This window comes from Palaemon carinicauda, chromosome 11 (genome assembly GCF_036898095.1).
Source record: "Palaemon carinicauda isolate YSFRI2023 chromosome 11, ASM3689809v2, whole genome shotgun sequence".
Classification (NCBI taxonomy): domain Eukaryota; kingdom Metazoa; phylum Arthropoda; class Malacostraca; order Decapoda; family Palaemonidae; genus Palaemon; species Palaemon carinicauda.
In genome coordinates, this window is record NC_090735.1 from 109185843 (window position 1) to 109212478 (window position 26636).

At 36.7% G+C, this 26636-nt stretch overlaps 1 protein-coding gene across 1 annotated transcript; it reads left to right on the top strand.

Moving 5' to 3' along the window:
• Positions 1 to 1331: 1331 nt before the first annotated feature.
• Positions 1332 to 1730, top strand: LOC137649430 (zinc finger BED domain-containing protein 5-like). Its single transcript, XM_068382415.1, has one exon. The coding sequence runs from the start codon at positions 1332 to 1334 to the stop codon at positions 1728 to 1730; it is 399 nt and encodes a 132-aa protein (XP_068238516.1).
• The last annotated feature ends 24906 nt before the right edge of the window (positions 1731 to 26636 follow it).

The window sequence follows — 26636 nt, forward strand, 5'->3', positions numbered from 1 at the left end:
TGGGTCTGTTATTTCCAAGGTTTATATATATATATATATATATATATATATATATATATATATATATATATATATATATGTATATATATACATATATATATGTATATATATACATATATATGTATATATACATATATATGTATATATACATATATATATGTATATATACATATATATATATATATATATATATATATATATATACATTACTCTATACAAATATGTATGTGTATATATGTACATATAAATATATATATATATATATATATATATATATATATATGTGTGTGTATATATATATATATATATATATATATATATATATATATATATATATATATATATATATACACATATATATATATATATATATATATATATATATATTTATATGTACATATATACACATACATGTTTGTATAGAGTACAATGTAAATATCTATATATTCACATGTGTATCAGTATAATACAGAAATGTAGGACTCAAAATTAATGTGACCAATACTATGATAATGGTCAATGAAAATGCGGAGAGACATCAAACAAGAGTTATGGCCGACCCTGTAGAGCAAGGGTTCTGTACCAACCGTGTTTCACACAATTGTACATAATTCCTTTTGTATATATAATGCTTGTATCTTCGCTCTTCCCTCGCACTAAAACGAACATGAAAATTCATGTCTGGTTTTTCCTCTGTAATATTATTGTCTGTCTTGTGAACTTGTTATGTCCTGTTGCCTTGAGGTTTTGTATATAAGGAGAATGTTCTACAATAATATAACTCAGTCGTTTCCAACCTGCCTTTGAGTTCACAGCCTTACTCGGCGCCGTCACAGTTCCCAGCCGGTAGGTCGCGACCCCTCGCGAAGCCTTAGCAAGGGGTCGCCAGTAAAACTCTCCATAACTCTCTGCAAAAAGTGCTTCATTCTGTAATCAAAACTGTGATTTATATAAAGACTACAGTACTCAACACTCTTCTACTTAAGGAAATGTGCAAAGACATGAATGCTGACCATGAAGTCCTTCTTTACTACACGGTAGTACGTTATTTACCAAAAGGGAACGTTGTCAACCGTGTCTTTGAGGTGAAAGATGATATAAAGTTATTCCTGGAGGTTTAAGATAAAAAGGAGATCTTGTAGCTCACTTTGTAGATGAAGCATGGATTGAAAGGGTTGCATACCTTACTGAAATTTTCGACCAAATATACATGCTACATTTGATGTTTCAAGGAATGGAAACAAATATTCTCTCTTTTTTTACACAGTTTTCTGGCCTTTGTTTCCAATCTGGAAAACTGGCGTCGGAAAAAAAATCATGGAAACATCACTATGTTCGAAAAGGTTTGTGCAGTGATGGATGAATCTCAGATCCAATTGAATCAGTTCCTCGTGGATGAGTTTGTGCGATACTTCCCTGAGATGGGCAGAGGGACAGGAGGCCTGATAAGGAACCCATTTTGTACTGCATTTAATGCGTCCATCATCCCAGATGAGATCCAAGAGGAATTCCTGAATCTAAAAAACGACTCTTTAGCTCGTGATCTCTTCAAGAAGAAATTGGTAACTCATTTTTGGTGTACTATGTATCAGTCATATTCCAAAGCAAGTTTGACAGCCCTGCGTATTTTTGTTCCATTTGCTTCTACCTACGTGTGTGAGGCAGGGTTTTCAATTCTTGTCAATATAAAACGAGTAACAGAAATAGATTGGATGCCAGGAATGACATGAGACTGGTTCTAACAAACGCCCAACCATGAAATTCAAGGCTTGCTGCTCAAATGTAAAATCAGGGATCCTACAAGGTGGGTCTGAAAGCTCGCTCTCTCTCTCTCTCTCTCTCTCTCTCTCTCTCTCTCTCTCTCTCTCTCTCTCTCTCTCTCTCTCTCTCTCTCTCTCTCTCTCTATATATATATATATATATATATATATATATATACATATATATATATATATATACATATATATATATATATATATATATATATATATACATACATATATATATATTATATATATACTGTATATATATATATATATATATATATATATATATATATATATATACACACTGATTTTATTATAATAATGAATATTATCTTTTCGTAAATTAAATTTGTTCAATTGTGTGATTTAGTTTGCCAATAACGAATTATACAATATTAAACGATTTTTTATATTTGATAGTTGTGAAAAACTGTATGTTTTATCCCAACTATCACCGGCTTGATTTTCATTTCCTTTTTATTTTGTTAAGGATAGAGATAGAAATGGTATATTAAAAAACCATTGAATAATTTTGTAATTATTCATTGGCACCCTAAAATAAATAAAAAATATTGATAACATTTTAACTCATAAAAAGAGGATAATTATTATTTCAATATTATCACCATATATTGTGAAATCAAACCTAAAAATTATATAATCATTTTGTAATTATTTATTTTCAACCTAAATCACAGCATTGATCAAACATTTATTCACGAAAAAGCGGCTAATAATCCTTGCAATATCATAAAGTATTTAATATTGAAAGGATTATTAACGTCTTTTTGTGAATTAATGTTTATCAATTCTGTGATTTAGTTTATCAGTAAATAAACACAGAATTGTTAAATATACTTTTAGTTTTAGTAGCTGTGAAAAACTATGTATGTTGATAATATTTCAAGAAGAATCATCCTCTTTTAATGAGTTAAAATTTAAATTTGCCAACGAAGGGGGTCATCAGCCATTAAGTGATGTAAACTTCGCACCACTTCCCTATTATGCGATTCCACTAAGCCATTTGCTGAAGGCCTATATTGGGTCACTGAAAAGTGTTCAATTTTCATCAAGTCCCTGACCAATTTCACCACCTTATTTATAAACTCGAGACCATTATCACCTATCAAGTTTCGGGCAACCAAACCTAGTAATGAAAGAACACAGCGCTTGGGCTAATGAATTCGCTGATTTATCCAACATTGCGTACTGTAGGTATAAGTGTAACGAGTAAATGCAATCACAAATACACATATATACTTATGTTGTGTATTACCAGTAAGAAATGGTCCTACCACATCCATATGCACCCATAATATTTAATAGGAATCACAGGCCACTTTCTAGCTTCCATTACAGTGTTTTTAAGTTTTTTGAAACAGTTACAAGCATGGCAACATTTTATATAATTTTGAATAGATTTTTTTCATTCTTAACCAAAAGAAAGATTCTCGTGCTCTCCTTAATGTTCTATCAATCCATAAAAGCCCTGCATACGGACTTGCATGTACAATGTGGATGGCTCGATTAATTAAAGAGGAAAGAAGAACTACCCGTGCACAAAATTCCCCTCCCCTCTACTCGTAACTACATTATAAGACATCATTCTCTATAAACAAATTCTTATGAGGCGCATTCAGAAATTATGGATAACTAACTCTCTGATTACCCTTTAATCACTGCTCGCACTCTTTCCATCCATTCCTCTTTTTTTCTGTCCCTCTCGGACTTCCTTTATGCCCCAACCTCCCAAGTCAATCACACCTGCATCATCAGGGCACTCTCGACACCCCTTGTCGTGTCATCGGCCACGCACATACATTCACCTTCACCATTTCCATCTCTCTCTCTCTCTCTCTCTCTCTCTCTCTCTCTCTCTCTCTCTCTCTCTCTCTCTCTCTCTCTCTCTCTCTCTCTCTCTCTCTCTCGCGGATCTCATTTTCTGATTGCTTCTTGTATGAATTCTCATCCCGTTTCCTGTTTTGATGGGGGCCTTTAATATTTTGGGTTCGTTATTCGTTCCTCTTTTTTGCCCTAGTTGTTACTCCTATCACTGAACCTCTAGAGGGCATCAGCTACCTTGTTAGCTTTACCTTCCATGTGGTCAAACCCCTTCATGTTAAACTTTAACAATCTTTCAATCCATCTCGCTCGTCTAGACGTCAAGTCACCGTTATTATTATTATTATTATTATTATTATTATTAATATTATTATTATTATTATTATTATTACTAGCCTAGCTACAACCCTAGTTGGAAAAGCAAGATGCTATAAGCCCAAGGGCTCCAATAGGGGAAAATAGCCCAGTGAGGAAAGGAAATGAGGAAATAAATAAATGATGAGAACAAATTACCAATAAACTATATAAACTATTAACGTCAAAAACAGATGTCATATATAAACTATAAAAAGACTCATGTCAGCCTGGTCAACATAAAAACATTTGCTCCAACTTTGAACTTTGGAAGTTCTACTGATTCAACTACCCGATTAAGATCATTCCACAACTTGGTAACAGCTGGAATAAAACTTCTAGAATACTGAGTAGTATTGAGCCTCATGATGGAGAAGGCCTGGCTATTAGAATTAACTGCCTGCCAAGTATGCTGCCCAAGTATTACGAACAGAATAGAATTGTCCCGGGAGCTCTGAATGTAAAGGATGGTCAGAGTTATAAAAAATCTTATGCAACATACATAATGAACTAATTGAACGATGGTGCCAAAGATTAATATCCAGATCAGGAATAAGAAATAAATCTTGTAAGGGGCGATGATCAATTTGCAACTCAATCATCTGACCTAATAAAAAGAACCGATGTCTCTCTAGACCCCAAAGAATAGCCAAGGCCTCTCGATCGAATGTACTATAATTCTTTTCTGCCCCTTTTAATACACTGGAAGCAAAACAAATGGGTCACTCTCTCCCTTTATCATCTCGTTGAGAAATTACGCCAGCAATAGCTACGCTACTCGCATCTGTTGTCCCTAAAGATGGGCGATCAAATCTTGAATATACGAGTAAGTCATTGCTAGTTAAGGCAGCTTTCAAATTATTAAAGGCCCTTTCTTATTCTACTCCACAATTCATTACTTTTTGTTTCTTTAAAGCATCTAATGGTCTCACTATCTCTCCAAAACCTCTTATGAATTTACAGTAATAACCCGCAAGCCCAAGGAACCCAGCTACTTCCTTAGGGGTATGTAGCCTGTGGAAATCTCTAATAGCTTCTACTTTACTGGGACACGGTTAGATACCTTCTGGTGTCATTATGTGACCTAAAAAATTCGACCTATTTACAGAAAAATTTGCACTTTGACAAATTTATTTTCATACCATTACGTCGCAATGCTTCTAAAACTTTACGAATATTATTATTATGTTCTTCAGCCGTTTTCCCTATAATTACTATATCATCTAAATAAACAAGAACATTATGGCCAATTCATGGAGCCAAAACAGCCATCAATATTGTAGAGAAATAACTTGGAGCATTTTTAACACCAAAAGGAAGAAAATTAAACTGAAATAGTTGATCATTAGCTATAAATGCCATTTTACATTTACTGTCTTCCTGAATGGGTATTTGATAGTATCCGGACTTCAAATAAATAGTTGTAAAATATTTACTATCCAGTACTTTCACAAGTAATTCTTCGATCTAGGGCAATGGAAATGCATTATCCTTTGTGACTGCATTCAACTTCCTATAATCGACACACAATCTTACCGAGCCATCCTTTTTCCTAACAGCTACAATTGAAGAAGTCCAGGGGGATTCGCTCTCCTCGATTATCCCTTGCTCCCTTAATTTACTAATTTCCCTTTCTATCTCTCCCTGGAAATGAATGGGTACCTTATAAGGCCTTGACCTGATCGGCTCCGCCTGCCCAGTTTCAATGCTAAACGGAAATCGATCAATCCTCCCGGGTGGTTCGTCTCCAATTGTAATTACATCGGAATAATTATTAACAATGTCACTAACTACAAGTTGATATTCTGATGGACATAGTTGTTGCGCTTGCATAATCAAATTCTGTGTGCGTTCGTCTGTGCGGGCTGGAGTTGTGGCTCGCAAGATCCCATTATTAGCAATTTCACATAACTCTAATTCACACACAGAATCACTTCCTAACACAACTCTTTTATTTGACAAATTAACTATCGTTATATCAGCTCTATTGTCTTTCATTTCTGACAAGTCCTCTAAGACTACATGCGCCCAATTGTCATTGGTTTAACAGCGACCTTGGTTCCTTCCGGAAGAGGCTGACACGGGGTCACTGATATGCTCGTAAGTGTCTTGGGAGACAACGCTTCTCCTCTCTCAGGTACAGCTGTTACCTTACTTAATCGTCTCTCCGTGCCCGCACAAGCACTTACTCGCTCATAATTTTCTATCGGCAACATGCACCCTCCTGCTTTTACTGTTATAGTATCTTTTCCCAAAAAATACATATTTGATTATTGCTCACAAAATCAATTAATAATATAGCCTCAATTCCTGGAATTCCCAAGGTGAGCAAGACAAAAAAATCATGTGTAAACTTCACAGATCCCTCTTTAAAGCTGACGATCGTTGTATGGTTTACAAGTAGTTTATTTCCTCCTGGCGTGTCAAGGATGATGGATGCTGCTGACTGTAGTGGGTTCGAGGAGAATCTTTTTCCAATCAGTGAAATGCTGGCTCCTGTGTCGATCAGTGCTTGAATGGATTTATCTGGTAGGTCAATCCTAACTGCTAACATTCCTAGCCGGACATTAGGATATATGGGACACGGGCCAATGACCTCGCCTGCAACGCCACTGCTCCCTAGTGCTGCGGGTGTGCGGTCGGGGGTACCAATGGAGGTCCCATTGCCTGCTCTACCAAGTCCGTCGTCGTCACTCCCACCGCTGCCTCAGCTGATGCTTTTGATGTCATACGGCGGGGGGGAGGGGGGATCAATCTCCCTCGTCTCCCCCCTCCTCAGTTTCCTTTTCCTCGGATGTTGGGCGGGGGAGGTGTGTGTGCCACAGCCTGCCCGCCCTGGATGTTTTTTGCTGGGAGCTCTCGAGATAGATGACCGTAGGCCTGACAACTGTAACAGCGGGGGGATCCTTGGGTGGGGCACTCAACTCATCGGTGCCCCTCTCCCCGACACTGCCAGCATCTGAAGACTCTTCTCACCTGCTGACTGCGTTCTCGGCTCTCCCGCCATAGGGGTTGCTGAGTGCCTCTCATGGCTACCAACTTCTCGCAATCGGGGCACTTATTCTCAGTCATTTTTTCTTTTGGCAAACTGTCTAGAATGTTTTGTATCGCGCTCACTACGTCTGCTAATGATTGATTGTCATCGAACAAATAACCGCATAAATACGGGTTTACTAATCGCGAATATGTTCACGGGTAATTACTTTTTTATCACCTTCTGGGAGATTGGCACTCCGGGTAGCAAACGAATCACAATCGCAAAAAATGCCAGTTGCAAAACTAAGAACGGATTCACTTTCCCGAATTTTGGGTTTGTAATTTTCTTTTATGTCCTCCTTTTTCATATCGGGCAAGGCATATTTCTCAATTAAACGTCATTTTATTTCAGTATAACTTCTTAAACTGTCTTGTGGCCAACAAATTACCTCCATTGCCGGAGCATCTTTCAGCATTCTAATTACTTGAATAGCTTTTTCTCTTCCAGACCACCCATATGTGGCTACTTCAAAGTCTCTCATAAACACTTCAATCGATTGAAATGCTTCATTTGGCCTAACATTGCCTGGAGTTCTGGCAGTTTCCGAACTACGATTTGCGTATCTTCACTCGGCTGTGCATGTGTAATTTTTCTTGTGTGCGTTTGGACTTTGTTTATGTACGTCGGATATGCTGTGGTTGCGCGCCGCTCCTATTCTTGTTTAACCAAGACTCTGTTCATTACCTCTGCTAAGTTATCTAACTTATTTTCCAGTTCCTGTGTTTGAAGTTCTTGTCCATATTCTTCCTAGGCCTCACTATAGCCAACTGCTCCTTCTTTTTCATCTCCCTCAGCAGCAGCATCTGCTGTGTTAGTCCTTGTGTATCTAGGCATCTTGAACTTTTATTTAACCGGGTCAAGAACTACTTCGCTCACAGCATACACAAACAGATGCATGCATTTGTATACCTGACACTGATATGTGCCTTGTCAATGGATAATGAAATATCGGAACACGGGTGAATACACTGTGAGCGCCCTTTCTAAATGAACGCACAAAGGCTACTGACTACCCCTTGTAAGCAAGATGCAATCTTGCTGCAACAACATGCTGAATTGTTAGGTTTAGTGGAATTCTCATGATTATAGAGTTCATTTACCTTGACGTATAAACACATACCTTCATGCAAGTATTAGGATATATATACACATATATATATATATATATATATATATATATATATATATATATATATATATATATATATATATATATATATATTTATATATATACATATTACTTTTGAATTCTGGTGTCTGTTTAAATCAAAATCGACCCATCTCTCCGTGATAACCAATATATGATTTTGTAACACGATTTTAAAGGCAACTTTACCACTGACTCAGACCACTTCATCTGTAACACACTTGACTTTCATAGTTTCAAATTTTGAGAAACAGATAGTTTAAAACAATACATCAAAAGGACAATTATGGAAAGTTCACTTTCCTCTAAGTTTTGTTTTTCTCTCAACTGCCGACCGAAGGTTTGTTTTGGAAATTGTTAGAGCCGAAAAGAGGGAAGAAATTTCTTGTAAACAAGAAATTATTATTAGTATTCTTATCGTAAATGAAACTCTTCTACTGTGAATAATTTTAGAGGCATTTGAAAAATTACAGCTGAAGACTGCCACATGCCTACATAGGATAGGGAGGGATTTACATAATAGGATGTTTTGTATCTCACACTTTAGGCTCGACAACTATCTATTAACAATTAGTAGCAAACACAAACCAATTATTTTTTTTTTTATTCAGAATTTGGGAGATCTTGTGCCCGAAATATTATGGGATCCATTCAATCAGTCGATCCATTTTGTTTTAAAGTTGATCTCTCTCTCTCTCTCTCTCTCTCTCTCTCAGTTTTGTATCTGTGTGCCGGTGAGTGATTAAACTTTTGCGGCCCTATAAATATCCTGATTTAACGCGGATAACAAAAGGCTATCGAGTGCAATATAGCTACAAGTTTTCGTGAACAGTCAGTGATTAGTTTGAGGTCGGAGAAGTGGGATAAAACGTCGGCATAGAATAGTTATCTTGTGAATTACTAAAAATCTAATCAAGATGGCTATGTACAACACGGGCAAGGCTTGGAGAGACATCGCTGGATTCAGCAAAAATAAATTCCATGAGTTGGCGAAACAGGAGCTCGACCGTCTGATAACAGAGGTCACTAGTAACGTCAACCAATGTGACGGAAGAATATTCGCAGACATATTGAAACAATATGATCCAATAAACTGGAGCAAATCTGCGGAAAACATCAGCAAAATAATAGAAGAAATTCCAAAGAAAATCCAATTGTTAAAGAGACTTATAAAGAAAGTCTACATCAATCAACACATTCCATCAAAGAACAATAAGAAGTCCAATATGGTGAATATGCTGATTGATGCAATGGGAAAAAGAATGCCAAAATGGTGTAATACATGTAAGATATGGTATTCCATTAATAATCCTCAACAATTGATTAGAAAATGTGATGCCTGTCATGTCCCAACACATCCCACATGTGCTGAAATACAGCAAAAAATAAAAAATAAAGACACAAAGGTATTCTGCTCAACATGCTTAGTCTGGATAGAAAATATAATTAAGTCGAGACTAAATCTGCAAATAGTTGAAGATAAAGAAGAGGAAGAAGAAGAAACAGAAGAAGAAGAAGAAGAAGAAGAAAAAGAAGAAGAAAAAGAAGAAGAAGAGAACAATGAACAGGATATGTGTAAGGATGCAGAAGAAATCATTGATATAACCTATGATGCCATCCAACAACATACTTATGAAGAAATAAATTACCAGATGGAAACAAATAATAGACCCAAGAGACTCTACCCGGACCTACATAATTTTAGGGAAGAGCAAGAACAAGAAAAAATAGAAAAGAAGGATATAGTCTGCAATATGCTGAAAAGAGGGAATTGCAGATTTGGCGAAAGATGCTACTACAAGCATCCAAAGATATGCCATAATTATGAAATATATGGTAAATGTGCGTATTTAGACGGATATGGAGACGAATGCAGAGATCTCCATCCAAAAATATGCAAAAACCTAAAAGAAGGAAAAGGATGCATTTACAACAAAAAATGTCGATATATGCATCCTGCAACCATGAATGAAAGTAAGAAAACTCAGCAAACTGAAAAGAAAAATGAAAGCAAAAAAGAAACAAAAAAAGAAACAAAAAAGCAGGCCGTGTATATACCGCGCTTTGAACCAAGAGCCCCAAGATATGAGGCCTTTCAACCTAAACCGGCACATGTAGAACCCAACTACAAAGAATGCATCTATAATGCCAGGGGTTGGTGCAGATATGGGGACAGTTGCAGGTATACACACACAAATAAATATGAAGGCGAAAGAGCAAATATAATAGAAAAGTTGGATTTTTAATGGCAGAATTCCGGGAAATGAAGAAAAGAACATCATATCAGAACAGGAAAGAAGCATGGGAGAATCCATATTATTACCAATATTAAATAATGGGGATGAAACACAAACCATAATAGTAATGAATGCACAGGGTTTAGTCACGAGTAACTCTAAAAGGAAAATAGAGTTCTTAGAAGAACTAACCCAAATTGAAAAAATAGATATATTAAATATAAGTGAAACATGGTATTCCCAAGAGACTGGCAGTGATGACCAGATAAAGGGTTTCCAAACTTATAGATCAGACAGAAAAAATAGGAATCAAGGGGGAACCGCAATATATGGAAGAGACATAAATCAAGGAAAAGTATGTGAAAAATACAGCAACACAGAATGTGAATTGATTGCGGTAGAATTTGAATTTGAAAAACTAATGAATATTGTAGTTTACAGACCCCCAAACACTAAGGAGTTTGACATAATAATAGAAAAAATAGATGGTATATGTAGAAACCATAAAGACTGGAATATACTCCTATCCGGAGATTTTAACTTTCCTTTCGTGGATTGGAAAGAACGGATAGAAGAAAGTGGTTGTATGTATACATATAAAAAAGATAGTAATAGTAGCGCAGAAGATAAGAGGCAATTTGAAAAGCTTCAAGATATGCTATTAGAACATAATATGCAACAAATAAACCACATTCCAACAAGAAAGGAAAATGTCCTAGATCTAGTATTTGTGAATGAGGTGAATTATGTTAAAGAAATAATAGTGTATAACACGGGAATTTCAGACCACAATGTCATAGAATTGATAGTTCATTCCAAAGCAAGTGATCACAGAATTAATAAAAACACAAAACTTTGGGAAGGATATGGAAAATATAACTTTTACAGTAAGAATATAAAATGGTCAGAAATAAATGAAGAACTGGATAAAGAATGGAAAAATGTATTTATAAGTGATAATATACAGGTAAATACGGATATACTGTACAAAATACTGGAGAAAATTGTTGAAAAATATGTACCGAAAAAAAACAATAAACAAAAGACGTGCATACCAAGAGACAGAAGGATCTTATTTCAGAAAATTAAAAAGTGGAAGAAAAATCTTGCAAAAGAAAAAAATGTGTGGAAAATGAGGGAAATAAAATGTAAGATAGAAAATGCAGAACAAAAGATTATACAGTCGAAAGAAAATGAAAAAAGGGACTTAGAAGAAAGGACACTTCAAAATATAAAAAGAAACCCCAAAGTACTTTACTCCTATGCAAAAAAGATGAATAAAAGGAGAATAGAAATAGGCCCTCTAAGAATTGAAGGACGGCTAACGAATGAAAAAAAGGAAATATGCAACATATTAGCAGAAAAATATAAGAGTGAGTTCACGCCAAGAATTGCGAATGAGAATAATGAAACAGAAATAAGAGAAGAAAATGTTGAATATCTAACGGATATAGATGTTAATGAAGCAGATATTGTCACGGCTATAAACGAAATTAAAAATGGATCGGCAGCCGGACCAGATGGAGTTCCAGCGATTTTGTTAAAAAAAACTGCAAACACTATCGCGAAGCCACTTGCAATACTGCTAAGACAGAGTATAGATATGAGCGAGATATATGTTAAACATAAATTAGCTTATATAACCCCTATCTTCAAAAGTGGATCAAGACTAGAGGCAAGCAATTATAGACCTGTTAGTCTAACATCACATATTATGAAAGTGTATGAGAGGGTAATAAAAAAGAAAATAATGAACCATTTGGTCAAAAATAATTTGTTTAATATGGGTCAACACGGTTTCGTACCTGGAAAAAGTACACAGACCCAACTGATAGCTCACTATGAAAACATATACAATAATATGATATATGAAAAAGACACAGATGTGATCTATCTAGATTTTGCAAAAGCCTTTGACAAGGTAGACCATAACATATTGGAGAAAAAAATGAGAAAGCATAATATTGTGGGAAAGATAGGAAAATGGGTAAAAGAATTCCTGCAAAACAGAAAACAGATAGTGGTTGCAAATGACGAGAAATCAGATGAAGCCCAGGTAATATCTGGTGTGCCCCAAGGTACGGTATTAGCTGCACTGCTATTTGTTATTATGATCTCAGACATAGACTGTGATGTTGAAAACTCCGTAGTGAGAAGTTTCGCCGATGACACAAGAATAAGTAGAGAAATTACTTGTGATGAAGATAGGAACTCACTACAAAGAGATCTAAACAAAATATATGAATGGGCGGAGATAAATAGGATGGTATTTAACTCCGATAAATTTGAATCAATAAATTATGGAAACAGAGAAGGAATGGTGTATGCATACAAGGGACCTAATAATGAGACAATCACAAACAAGGAAGCAATTAAAGACCTTGGTGTAATTTTAAATAGGAATATGTTATGCAACGACCAAATAGCAACACTGTTGGCTAAATGTAAAGCAAAAATGGGAATGTTATTCAGACACTTTAAAACAAGAAAAGCTGAACACATGATTATGCTTTACAAAACTTATGTGCGTAGTACACTCGAGTACTGCAATGTGATATGGTACCCACACTACCAAAAGGATATTGCGCAAATAGAGAGTGTACAAAGGTCCTATACTGCTAGAATAGAAGAAGTTAAGGACCTTGATTACTGGGAAAGACTGCAATTTTTAAAACTATACAGTCTAGAAAGGAGAAGAGAACGCTACATGATAATACAAGCATGGAAGCAAATAGAAGGAATTGCTGAAAACATCATGGAGCTTAAAGTATCAGAAAGAGCAAGCCGAGGTAGATTAATAGTGCCAAAAAGCATTCCAGGTAAACTGAGAAAGGCGCACAGGACATTAATCCACAACGCACCAGCATCGATAATGCAGCGACTATTTAATGTGCTGCCAGCTCATCTAAGAAACATATCAGGAGTGAGCGTAGATGCGTTTAAGAATAAGCTCGATAAATACCTAAGATGCATCCCAGACCATCCAAGACTGGAAGATGCAAAATACACTGGAAGATGTATTAGCAACTCTCTGGTGGATATACGAGGTGCCTCACACTGAGGGACCTGGGGGAACCCAAACAAAAAATAAGGCAATAAGGTAAGGCTCTCTCTCTCTCTCTCTCTCTCTCTCCATAGCGTAATGCATTTTTTAAGATTATTTAGAAAATTGAATAGAGCAAAAGGCAAATTGGAATGGTGTCCATAATACGAAAGAAAGGCAAGTGTACCCAAACACGAAGATTTCGATCTGCTTGCAATAAAATTAGTATTTTCTTCATACGGGGTTCAATGTAATTTACTTCCACCATGCATTCTCTAATATTGATTTGCTAATTTTATTCATCGAATTTAATAATATTTTACATATTGTACGTCTCATTTTTAACAAATACTAGATAGTTTTATCATATAACCTTTGGTGATACATGAATTAATTTGTATTCAATTCCAAATGATCATCAAGAGCTTGAAAAATGCTAAGTTAAGAGTACAGAATATGATATGCTTCCTGAATCTATTAATAAGCGCTTTGATTGACGTTATACGTTTTTGTGGGAAATATGATACTAAATATTATTCCATTACATCTCGTTTACCTAAATGAGTAGCCTGTTAAAATACACTGTAAGGAAAATCATATTGCCAATACGAAAATAATATCACGATGATTCCAAATGCCAATTTCTGTCTTGAGATATCTAAAATTACTAGGATACTTCCATTTGTAGTCTATTAGTTCCATAAGACTAAATAAATTCCTTCACTGATCTAAAAGCAATTTAAAATCAATAATGAAAGGTAAAACTCCATAAATTCCATGTAAATTATATTCTCCAAAAAATTATTAAGAAAGAAAAACTATTCCGATTGGCAAAATGAAGGCATTGTGTTCTCCTTTTCGACATGTCAAAGCACTTAAGTGGGGCATTATGCAACAATCAGTCTCCAAACTGAAGCTTCCAAGAAAACAATGTATCTTTCTTTTCACTCACAAGCTTTGTCCTTGAGAGAAAGCGACCTTTTGGAACAAGGGAAACCAGGCACGACAATGCAGATGCATTAGCAGAGATAAGGAATTACGGATTTCATGGTGGGCCAGATGTCATAAACGCATTACTGCCGACCCTGATATGACCTCTGTTCTTTCGCGTAATGATTCTTGGTGGATAATCCGCTTATGAAGCATTCTCTGGTGACCCCTTATGGATTGGCTCGTCGTACCTTTCGAAATTCGCTGCCTCCAACCAAATATAAAAATTTATGTTACCTCTAAAACTGTATTGGTCTTACATATGTGAGAATAGAAATAGTTTTGGAAATCATCCGAAGGCTAACAAAGATAACATTAAAAACTACCATAATAATAATAATAATAATAATAATAATAATAATAATAATAATAATAATAATAATAATAATAATAATAATAATAGCCTGACTGTTATTAAAAATAACGGTCTCCCCTACATTAATTTTGTAAATTGAGTTTTTCATTTCTGTTTTTTGTCATTTTCTTTACACCTGACCGTCAAGGATATAATTTATGATAGTCGAATGTTTGGCATAGCTTTCACCTACTAAAAAGGTATATGGATGGAGATTAACCTCTTCTGGGTTAAAAGAAAAGGGCGAGATGAAAAGGAAAGCAATAATTAATAAACGTAGGAATATAAATGGAAAGGGCAAAAAGAAGTGTCAGTTAAAAGTCATAGATGTGAAAATTCAAATACATGTGTTAGCATACAGAATTCATGAGTTCCCGATCCTTGTCTTGTTGCTTTTGAATTTTTATTGGACGATCGGTTACTGGACTGCTATTTCCATGCGCGCAGTGTCGGCTTGTGTACAATAGTATATGTTTTTTATCTTGTTTTAGGTATAGTCAGAAGGCATAGTATTCTTTTATTGAGGACAGAATCCAGTATTTTCTCGTGTTTTAGATCGGTTGGGTGCCAAACTCTGGATGCATGTTCCTTGTTTGATTCAAAATACTGTGATGGGAGTATAAGATTCATTTATACGAAGACAGCTTCCAAACAACTAACTTTATTAAGATACAACATAAGTATATGTGGGCCCCCAAAGGATGATATAATGGTGACAATTGCATGTGTATGTTCAACAGATATTTGTCAATAAGGTTAATATTAGCATAGAAACAGACAATATAATAACAGGATGATAATAGAGCTGACATTAGACTGTTACTTCTACGGCTTTTTGACATGGAGGCTGATGGCGATTAGAGTGTACAAGAAAACGTAGATAGGGCATCTCTATTTACTTGTATGTGCGATTCTTGCTGCACCTGCATTTCATACCCCCCGCCCACCTTTGAAGCCGTCATGCATGTGCAAGATGGCGACCTGCTCTAGAGATACGCAGTCAATGATGATCTTATCCTCTTTTCCACTGATGTTGAGGAGGAAAGCTTTCGGAGTAAGACAGATGAAAAGAAATGGAACCATATAAGGGGTGTAAGAGGTGGTTTGCTAGCGTGGTTGAGCATAAACACATATGTTGCAGTTTGTAGGTCTTTCCTGGGGGAATGTAAGTCTGATGGTACGGGGGAAATTTCCCGACGTGACATAGGCACTGGAGATCCTCAGAGAAGTAGCAGAAAGAAAAAACTACACAAAAAAGTCTAATGGATCACCATTTGCTCTTTCAGCTGCTGAGACACCCATGGTGTCCTTGTATTGGGAGTGGTCTTCAGTCCGAGGAGGATTAGGGAATTTATGAAAACCTACTAGAGTCATTGCAGTGGGACATCGAAGCTCCTTTGAAGATACGATGCAATCATTCCACCATTCTAATGGCTACATCATTCTAAGTGGCAATCTGAGGGAAGGTGGTGCGCATAAGATGTCCACAATTGAGAGGAGAAAGTGTGGAGATGGCTTCCGGCCAGCAAGAGTAGTGATTGATGATTGTGAATAGGTAACTGTGTCTTTTTGATGTAGATAGAGGTTAATGGCAACAATGTGAATGTGGGCAAATTGACGCTGACTTTGATGCAAAGTGCTTAAGCCTGAATCTGTGTTGATTGATTGATTAATTGATTTAGAATTTTCTGGCATCCTGACATCGAAGGTCATTGATGCCCATATCATTTGTTATTAATAAAGAATAAAAGGAAATTAAATTTAAAACATTAAAACCAAAGATGCCTTATAAAATTTAAATAGTTTTGAAAAGACCTGGTCCTGAAATAAGTTTAAAAATACTGCAGTCATGGTATGACAAAATCATACCCAAGAATCTTGCTAAGAATGGACCTGATATATTCACCTCGAGCCACAGACAGATATCTATTTCTTAAGGTGCTAAAAGTGGGGCATTCAGTCAACAAGTGCCTCACTGGCAAAGGTACGAAACATTTATTGTAATATGGCTGGTGCTGCCAGTCATCAGAAACCGAGGTGTCAACCAAGCATGACCAACGTGCAGACGACAAAGAGTAGTCTCCCACTTTTGGGACATTATGCTACACCTCCAAGGAGATATAACATTTGTTATTTCTCTCATCTTATTTCCATCTAAACTACCCGAATGCTGTTTCCAATTATTATAACATAAACTCTTAATGCTCCGTAAAAATCATTACAAAGGATGGGATACCTTCATGGTAGCAATTCAGCAGTAGCATTCTTTGCCAGTAAATCTGCCTTCTCGTCTCCAAACAAACCAAAATGTGACAGTACCCAACAAAATCGAAATTTTATACCTTACAACGCATGAATGAAGAGCCACTCTTAAAATCGTTATAAAAAAGGGGATACTAGAATTAAAAACTTCTAAAGCTTATAAGAAGCTTCTTGCATCACTAAATAGGGTAAAATTGTCCTCCTCTTTTAATGTTATTTTTTTACTAGCAGTTAGTATGCCATATAGTTCGCCAGTAAATATAGCAGAGACTAGATGAAGTGCACCTCTACAATTAAAAGCATTACTATATACTCCAAACCCAACAACAGCATCAGATTTGGAAGCATCAGTATATTTAATCAGTATATATTAAAGTCAGTTCCCAATGTTCTGCTACATGTTCTAGGAATAGACCTGGCTTCTAGGTCAGTCATATTCTTTTTTAAAACAATAAAGTATTTGCAGAAGGACATCTCTGGTAATTTCCATGGAGGGGCTGATAATATCTTAAATGGAATCACCTTCCTTCTAATTATACCAAGACTGTTTAAAAACTGTTTAACCCGAAAACCATAAGGTTGAGGAGATTTTTGCTGTAAATCAAAATATCTACAATGCCTTACAAAGTTTGCAATCTAATAGACTAAAGAATTAGGAAGATTTTGCAACTTGAACCAATACCGAACAATAGAAGACTTTCGGTAAAGGTCTTAAGGTAATCCTTCAGCATAAAAAAGGCGGCTTGGGTTAAGCGAAGTTCTAAAGGCTCCTGTGGACAATCTGATACTAGTATGGTGTATAGAATCTAATATTTTTAATTGCCTTGGGGTGGCTGAGGAGTATATTTCACATCCATAACCATTGTTAAAAAAATTAAGTCCTTGTACAACTTTAAAATGTTTTGCAGCATGCCCAATGATGTGGGGGAAAAAACTTTTAAAAGATTCAGAGCCTCTAGAACTTTTACTTTTAATGCTTTTAAGAGAGCAACCCATGTCAGCCTGCAATCCAATATTAATCCTAATATACTAGCTTCACTTACACATGAGATCCGTTGACCTTTGATATTCATATCCGGGTCAGGATGTACTCCCCGAATACAACAGATGTGAACAACAGTAGTTTTGTTTGCAGACAACTCAAATTCATTTATATCAGTCCACTGAATAACTTGGTCAATTGAGAGTTATAGTTTCCTCTCAACCATTGACATTCTAATTCCAGCAAATATGGAGAGATCATCTACAAAGAGTGTTGAGAGAATATCTCGGGGAAGGACAGAGGATATCCCATTAATGGCTAATGCAAATAAGGTTACGCTTAGTACACTACCCTGGGGAACTCTTTCTTCCTGAAATTTTCACTCTGGCATAGTTTTGCCCACTCTAATTTGGAAAAAAAAACCTATGTGAAACAAATGAGTGAATGAACAATGGTAGCTATCCTCTCAATCCCTAATGATAAATGGTTTTAAGTATACCATATCTCCATGCAGTATTATATGCCTTTTCAAGGTAAAAAAAAAAACTGTTGCATGGTGCTTTTGGAAGCAAAGGCTTCACAAATAAAGGACTCCAGTCGTACCAACACATCAGTTGTTGAGTGCATTTTTCTAAATCTACACTGGATAGGTGATAAAATACCTTTCGTCTTCTCCAGGTACCACATTAGTCTTGTATTGACAATCTTCTCCATGTTCTTACATAAACAAGATGTCAATGCAATTAGTCGATAGTTTTCTGCAAAAAACTTATCCTTACAAGGTTTTAAAAAGGCTAAAATAATGACTAGTTTCCAAACCCTTGGATCACTATGATCATGCCATATTATGTTGATAATGATTAAAATAGATAGATTAGTATTAACAGGTATATGTTTAATCATTCCAATAGAATTCCATCGAGTACAGGGGCTGTATCATTTCAATTAACAACTGCAAAATCAGGTTCAGTTTTATTAAAAACAGCATTGTAAGATTCCTCTTTTTCTGAAGCAAAATTTAGAATTTACAAGTCTTGAATGCATCTATACTGGTGACCAGGAGCTGCTTCACACATGCATGATAGATTAGAGAAGTGATCAGCTAAGGCATTGCTGACCTCAGTTGCTCCAGTCACATACTGACCATTCACCTTCAACACTGGTGGTAGGTTGGGTGTAAATTTACCTACTATCTTCTTTACTTTCATCCATACAGACGATGGTGGTGTTCTACTGTTGACTGAGGAAAGAAAAGATATCCAAGACTGGCGCCTAGCTTCTTTCATGGCATGACGGAACTGTGCTCTGCATATTTGTATATTATCAAATTCTCCTCTGTACGATGCTTATGCAATTGAGTAAAAGATTTTCTTGTGGCTCTGTGCAGGGCAATTAGTTCTGAAGACCACCAGTGGACTGATCGTCGATTGAAGAACCCTGTGATTTGGGGGATTAAATTGACTCCTACTGTATGGAGAGTTCCATTCAGTAAACCTATAGCATCATCAACATTCTCAAACTGTCCTGCATTCCCATCAATGTCACTTAACTCCCAAAATCTATCACAGTCTGCCTTGTCAAGGTTCCATCGGGGCGATCTCTGTAAAGGCGGATCATTGTTGGTAATATATAATGATTGGAGCATGATCACTAGTATGCCAATCATCTAATGTTCTCCAATCAAAATCAAGGCAGATAAAATTTGTAATTGAATGGTTAATGCATAAAAAAGTACCTGTCTAGACATGAAAGTACATGGGCTCTCCCATATTAAGGAGTTCCACATCTTAATTCTCTACAAGCGATGATATAAAATTACCCCTAGCATTTGCTAAAATATCGCTGAATAAAGGACGCCTACAATTCAAATCTCCCAGTAAGAGAAAAGGTTGACCGAGTTTGGGGAACATTTTGATGAACAAATATAAGATTTCCTCCATGGCTGCCTGCTCATTGATCATACGCTGTTCTACAACTAACATACTCTCGAGGACAAGGAGTATTATTATCAAGCTAGTTCTGTAGACATACAATTATAGTGGAGTACTCATGAATGAAAAACTTGAGTTCTGTATATATGGCTCTTAAACTCTGACAACTCTATTTCAAAATGGAGGAAAAAACTTCAGATATTACAAAAGATTGTGTGTGGTATTTGGCCTTTTTGAGGTAGCTGTTCTTTCAAAACAGATATATCTCCAGATGCGATGGTACAGACTTTCTTTTTAAAAAATTTGCATACCTTAAAATAATTTTATGTACCCCTTTAGAATGTGCAATAAGCCACATTGGTGGTTTTGGCTTTATCTGCAGGGCCACAACCCCCTCTACTGTATATCTGTATTGATCCAATCTGCAGGTCTGTACATGTCTAGATATTTTGGTACCACATTACACAGAGTACCCTTAATCTTTATGTTTAATATAAATTTTAATATTCTTAACGTCACAACTTGCATTAAAAGTGTCATCATGATATCCAGGAATCCAATTTGTCATCTTGGAGTTTCATTCTAATTTCTCTAATTAACCCATAGAACTCAAATACTTTATATAACACATCATAATTTCCAATAGAATTTCAGTTTCCTTGTGTTGCCGAAATTGCTATTTTTTTTAATATTCAAAGAATGATCCTTTTTAATACCTAAGTGGTCAACGGAATTTTCTTTAAATGAATTGCCAATGGTCGTCAACAGTACCACGAGGTGGGGGATGGTTCAGCATATCAAGGGGAGGAAGCATCATTTTTTAAGGATCCACAATTAAGGAAGGGAATTTGGTTGTTGGTTGTTTTGTTGGTTTACGTGCTTAGGAATAGTTTGGTTTACCTGCTCAAGTATATTTTGGTTTACCTGCTTGAGAATATTTTGGTTTACCTGCTTGAGAATATTTTGGTTTACCTGCTTGCAAATTTTGAAAAATTATCATAAGTTGGAAAGGAAATTTGCATTCTCCTTCATCGGCACATTGAGAGTATACTTCAGAGATTGTTCACTTCATACCCTACCCGTGAGATAGCACCAAAACAGATATAAAGGCAGAGGTGTAAGCTAACTCCGTCTGTTAGAACTGAGACCAAGAAAATATGGAATCATCCTCCCCATATCTGTAATGACGGGTTTGCTGCCAAAAGCCGAGAGTCCTACCTCAAGGATTGAATCCCCCAGATTGTGATAGCCCAACCCTTGAAAATAGTTCTGCCAAAAGAGGCCCAGACCATCTCCGGGATGGCTGAGATCATTCATTACTATCACTTATAGCTTTGAATGCAAATACCTCCTAACCGTGATCCCTTCTCCCATTCATCGAAGCAAGTAATAATAACAAATGTGAAAATATCCATATCATTTAGGAAACTAAATACAAAAAAAATAATTGAACACATAAACCAGATATACATATATATATATATATATATATATATATATATATATATATATATATATATATATAAAGATAAGGGAAATATTACTCACAGTGTTAGGACAGCAAGATGAAAGAAAGATTATATTGGAGGTCAAAGTAATATTGAGAAGCAGAAATAGACGAAAGAATGAAAAATTTAAATTCAAACTGGGGGACCAATTTCTCCAAGTTTGAGAGCCCTCTTGCCCATCACAATGCTTCAACATGAGAACAATACTCTCTGTTGAACCATGATGACTTCATCATGGCATTCTTTCATTAATAGGGCCTGAATCTGTGTCAATGCACTTTTGAAGATTGACATGATATACAGGTGCGGACCCAATCCTTGGTATCTTTAGTAAAGTTACGCTATATGAACTTAAACTTCACTACCCATGTATAAGATTGGTGGGAAGGATGTGAGGTCAGTTTTGACGTCACAAAGGTGGCGAGTCTTGGAGTCATCGCAGGCAACGTCTTCCCAACAAAGTGATGACCAGGATTTTATGTATAATCAGGTCCTTTTATGGAACTTCTGCTAAGCTTTAGTAATCCATCCCTAGGTGGACGGGGTCCAACGTGTTTCAGGAAACTGCATAGGCGATGGCATTCAGTTTACCATGGTATTGTTGAATGATAAAGTTGTATTAAAAAATGGCAGAGATGTCGGCATTGAGTGGTGGACCCGATATCGGACTTTTGGGTGAAGGCATGCACAATGGCCATGTTGTCCATGGGAATGACGAAGGATGTGCCATCTAAGAAATGGCAGAAGCAACAGAATGCCAAATATACCGCCACTCATGGTAGAGGCTGAATTCTGCCTTGGAAACTTTACTACTAAAGAAAGCTAATGGACCGGGTAAAACATTGATCAATTATTTGTAGGTAGTAAGTTGGCCAGGGCACCAGCCACCCATTGAGATACTAATGCTAGAGAGTTATGGGGTCCTTTGACTGGCCAGACAGTACTACACTGAATCCTTCTCTCTGGTTACAGTTCACTTTCCTTTTGCCTGCACATACACCAAATAGTGTGACCTATTCTTTACAGATTCTCCTCTGTACTCATGAACCTGATAATACTGAGATTACCAAACAATTCTTTTACACCCAAGGAGTTAACTACTGCACTGTAATTATTCAATGGCTACTTTCCTCTTGGTAAGGGTAGAAGAGACTCTGTAGCTATGATAAGCAGCTCTTTTAGGAGGACACTCCAAGATCAAACCATTGTTCTCTAGTCTTGTGTAGTGCCATAGCCTCTGCACCATAGTCTTCCACTGTCTTGGGTTAGAGTTTTCTTACTTGGGGGTACACTCGGGCACACTATTCTTTGTAATTTCTCTTCCTCTTTTTTTGTTAAAGTTTTTCATAGTTTATATGGGAAATACTTATTTTAATGTTGTTACTGTTCTTAAGAAATTTTATATTTCCTTGTTTCCTTTCCTCACTGGGCTATTTTCCCTGTTGGAGCCCCTGAGCTTATAGAATCCTGCTTTTCCATCTAGGGTTGTAGCTTAACAAGTAGGATTAGTAATAATAATAATAATAATAATAATAATAATAATACCGCCCCTAGAGCGATGTCACTGTCATTAGTAGAGAGTTGGAGGGGCGTAATTGACACCGGAAAGGTGAGTGCAGACGTAGTAGAAAGGGCTTTCTTTGGGTTGAAGATGACTGCCTCCCAAAGGGGAACACACTTCAGATTTTTAAGCGGGCCCTTGAGGTTGTTGTAGAGTGGGCCAAGAGTGGTGGCGAGGGCTAGCAAGAACCAGTAATAATAGTTGACCATGCCTAAATAACTCATTCAGTGCTATGACAGTCAAGGGTGTGAACTTGTTTACTGCTGATACTTTCTCAGGGAGGGGGTGAACACCCTCAGGAGTGATGCAGAGGTACACTTGTTATACCTAATTACAAGGCTGTTTTGTTGCTAGCGGTTGAGGACAATGTGTAGGTGGTCCTCTTTGAAGAGGGAGAATATCAGTATATCATCTATGTAACATACACAGAAGGAGAGGCCCCTAAGATGCCGTCCATGAGTCATTGAAATGTGGCCCTTGCATTATGAATGACAAAGCAGGAGTAATGGAAAAGTATATATGCCAAAGGGGTGGTGATGGCGGTCTTAGGGATGTTTTCTGGGTTCATGGGCATCTGATATTAGACTTTAGGAGGTTAAGGTTCAAAAATACTGTAGCACTGTGAAAGTGCGTGGTGATGTTGGCAATGTTGGGGAGTGGGTAGTGGTCGTGGTTGCTTCTGCATATTAAGACGCTTGTAATTCCCACAAGGGCAAGTGAATCCATCCTTCTTCTGGATGATACACAGGGGTGACAACCATTGGCTTCATTCCTTATGCCAAAGGCCTATTTCTTCTATTTCTGTGAATGCGTGTTTAACAATTGCCAAACAGTTGAATCTTGTGAACATCAGGAACCATTGTCTTAATATCATGATAGATACTATGCTTTGCAGGGACCTTGGGCATCTGGCTTAGTTCTGGTCAGACGACGTCGGGATATAAAGTGAGGAAAGGAGCATAGGCTTCCATATGCATGCTGAAGTGGAGAGTGGGGTAAGAGGGAGCAAGTGATAAGGACGTGGTCGAGTAAGAGCAAGTGTTGACTAAGGGTCGATGTGCGATGTCAACTAAGAGGTGGAAATGGGTGAGGAAATCTGTACCAATGAGAGGTAGTGTAATGTAGGCGACGATGATATCCCGCCAGTACTTGGTGCCCCAAAACGACAGTGTCAGCGTCTTGTAATCCCGGAGACCCGTTGATGGCCACCAGGTGGATACAGTGAACCCTCGTTTATCACGGTAGATAGGTTCCAGACCCGGCCGCGATAGGTGAAAATCCGCGAAGTAGTGACACCATATTTACCTATTTATTCAACATGTATATTCAGACTTTTAAAACCTTCCCTTGTACGTAGTACTGTTAACAAACTACCCTTTAATGTACAGAATACTTAATGCATGTACTACAGTACCCTAAACTAAAGCAGGCACAAATATTAAATGCGATTTTATATCATGCGTTTCCTAAACACGCTAAAAAGCACGATAAAAAATGGCAACCAATGTTTTGTTTACGTTTATCTCTGATCATAATGAAGAAACAAACTGGAGGTAGAGCTTTGCTTATTACCCAGACATATTTCCCATACTTTTCCCTTAGAACTACATCACATCTTCCTACTATATATATATATATATATATATATATATATATATATATATATATATATATATATATATATATGTGTGTGTATATATATATATATATATATATATATATATATATATATATATATATATATATATATATATATATATATATACATACCTACATACTGTATATACATACATACATATATACATAAATACATGCATACATATATATATATATATATATATATATATATATATATATATATATATATATTACTGTATATATATGGGTTATGGAAAAAATCTGCGAAGTGGTGAATCCGCGATGGTCGAACCGCGAAGTAGCGAGGGTTCACTGTATACTAATCTTTGGGTCACCCCCTTAAGAAAGAACGTGGCAGAAAGGAATAATAGGCACCAGTATCTATCAGAAAGTGCACATTAGATCCTGAGTCACAGAAAAGTAAGATATTTGAGGGTGAGGCTACCACCAAAGGTGATGACTTTTCCTATTTTTGTATCATTGATACCTGATAACACATGTCATAGCAGCAGTCCTGACTCTGGAAAGGTAGTAGCACAACTGGGGCAAGGGGCATCATCCAATGTCAGTTGAGGTGGTGGAGTGGACCAGTATAGGTTGGTGTTGGGCTACTTTGTTGCTGCCCAGGTTATTCACATAGTGGGCATCAATGTTCGACAGCATTTACTTGAGCTTCAGTCAGTTTTGTATGTTGTTTCCTTTGGCAGGAGTTTTGTTGTTGATGGAATTCTTAACAATGGGGAAGTGGCTATCCATAGGGCGTCACATGAAATCAGCAGGTCCTTCATGGGCAAAGTGTTAACATCAGGAAGGGTGACTCGCACATGTTCTGGCAGGCACTGTACCCAAAGGGTATAAAGCAGGTCCACTTCACAGAGAGAACTGTCTGCAGTAGGCTGAAGGTGAGGAATACTGTTCAATTCTCTGAGGGCTGTCGATGCCCTTTGGATCCCCTAATGGTTGTTGAGAGAGTTGAAAAATCCTGACTGTACAAGCGGCGAGCAACGGTGAGTACTATTTCAGGAGATATGATTTAAGGGCATCATATTGTATGAGGATGTCCCTCTGCTTGCAGAGCTAATTGGAGATTGCCGGGAAGATATAGTTGGGAATTGCTGGAAGGAAGCTGCTTGAACGGGTCACGCCCTTGATGCAGAACTGAACCTCAATATGCTAAATCCAGAGAAATACATCTCTATTGGCAAAGGGAGGGAGCCTTAGTGTGGCAGCATGGAAAGATAAGTCAGGATCGGTAGTGGTTATCATTGGAGGATACAGCAACCGAAATGGTGAATTAAGAGGCAGGCTGGATGTTTGAGGCACTCCATAGGAGTCACCAACGTGACGATAGTGAGAGAGGCATTAATAAGAAGACAACTCCCGAACAACTGACATTACTTAGAGACAACACGGGGCTTTATGGTTCCCCAAAGGATGATATAAGTCTGATAATCATATGTGTATAATCACTGTTTTTTGTCAATAAGGTTGACTGACATTGGCATAGAAAAAGACAGTATGATAACAGAATGATAATAAGTTGAAATTAACTTGATACTTCAACGGCTTTTTGACATAATCTGGTGGTAATTGCAGTGTAGAAGAAAACGTAGATGGAGCCTAATTCTTTATTTGTATGTGCTTTGCTTGCTACACATGCATGTAAAATATCACCTTCTGAAAGTGGTAGGACAGATGTTTAGGGAGTACGGTAGTTTCGTTTTAATAACTACCTTGTTCCCTAGTTTTATAGCTTCAGATCTATATAAGCAAGAAGCCATCCCCAATATGATTTTTTTTAGAAACTCAAAAGATGCAGGATTTCCATTGAAGACCCATTAGTTTGTTTGGTAGGGTTGATAATTTAAATAAGGGTCCCTGATAATCGTCCTCATCAATTTCGTTAAAATATCTAAGTTCTAGACCATTCATTAAAAAGTTTTTCTGTCACTATCAAAATTAACCCTTAAGGGAATCTCCGAA

Coding starts and splice junctions, on each gene's coding strand:
- LOC137649430 (XM_068382415.1), top strand. CDS start 1,332: ATGTTCGAAAAGGTTTGTGCAGTGATGGATGAATCTCAGATCCAATTG.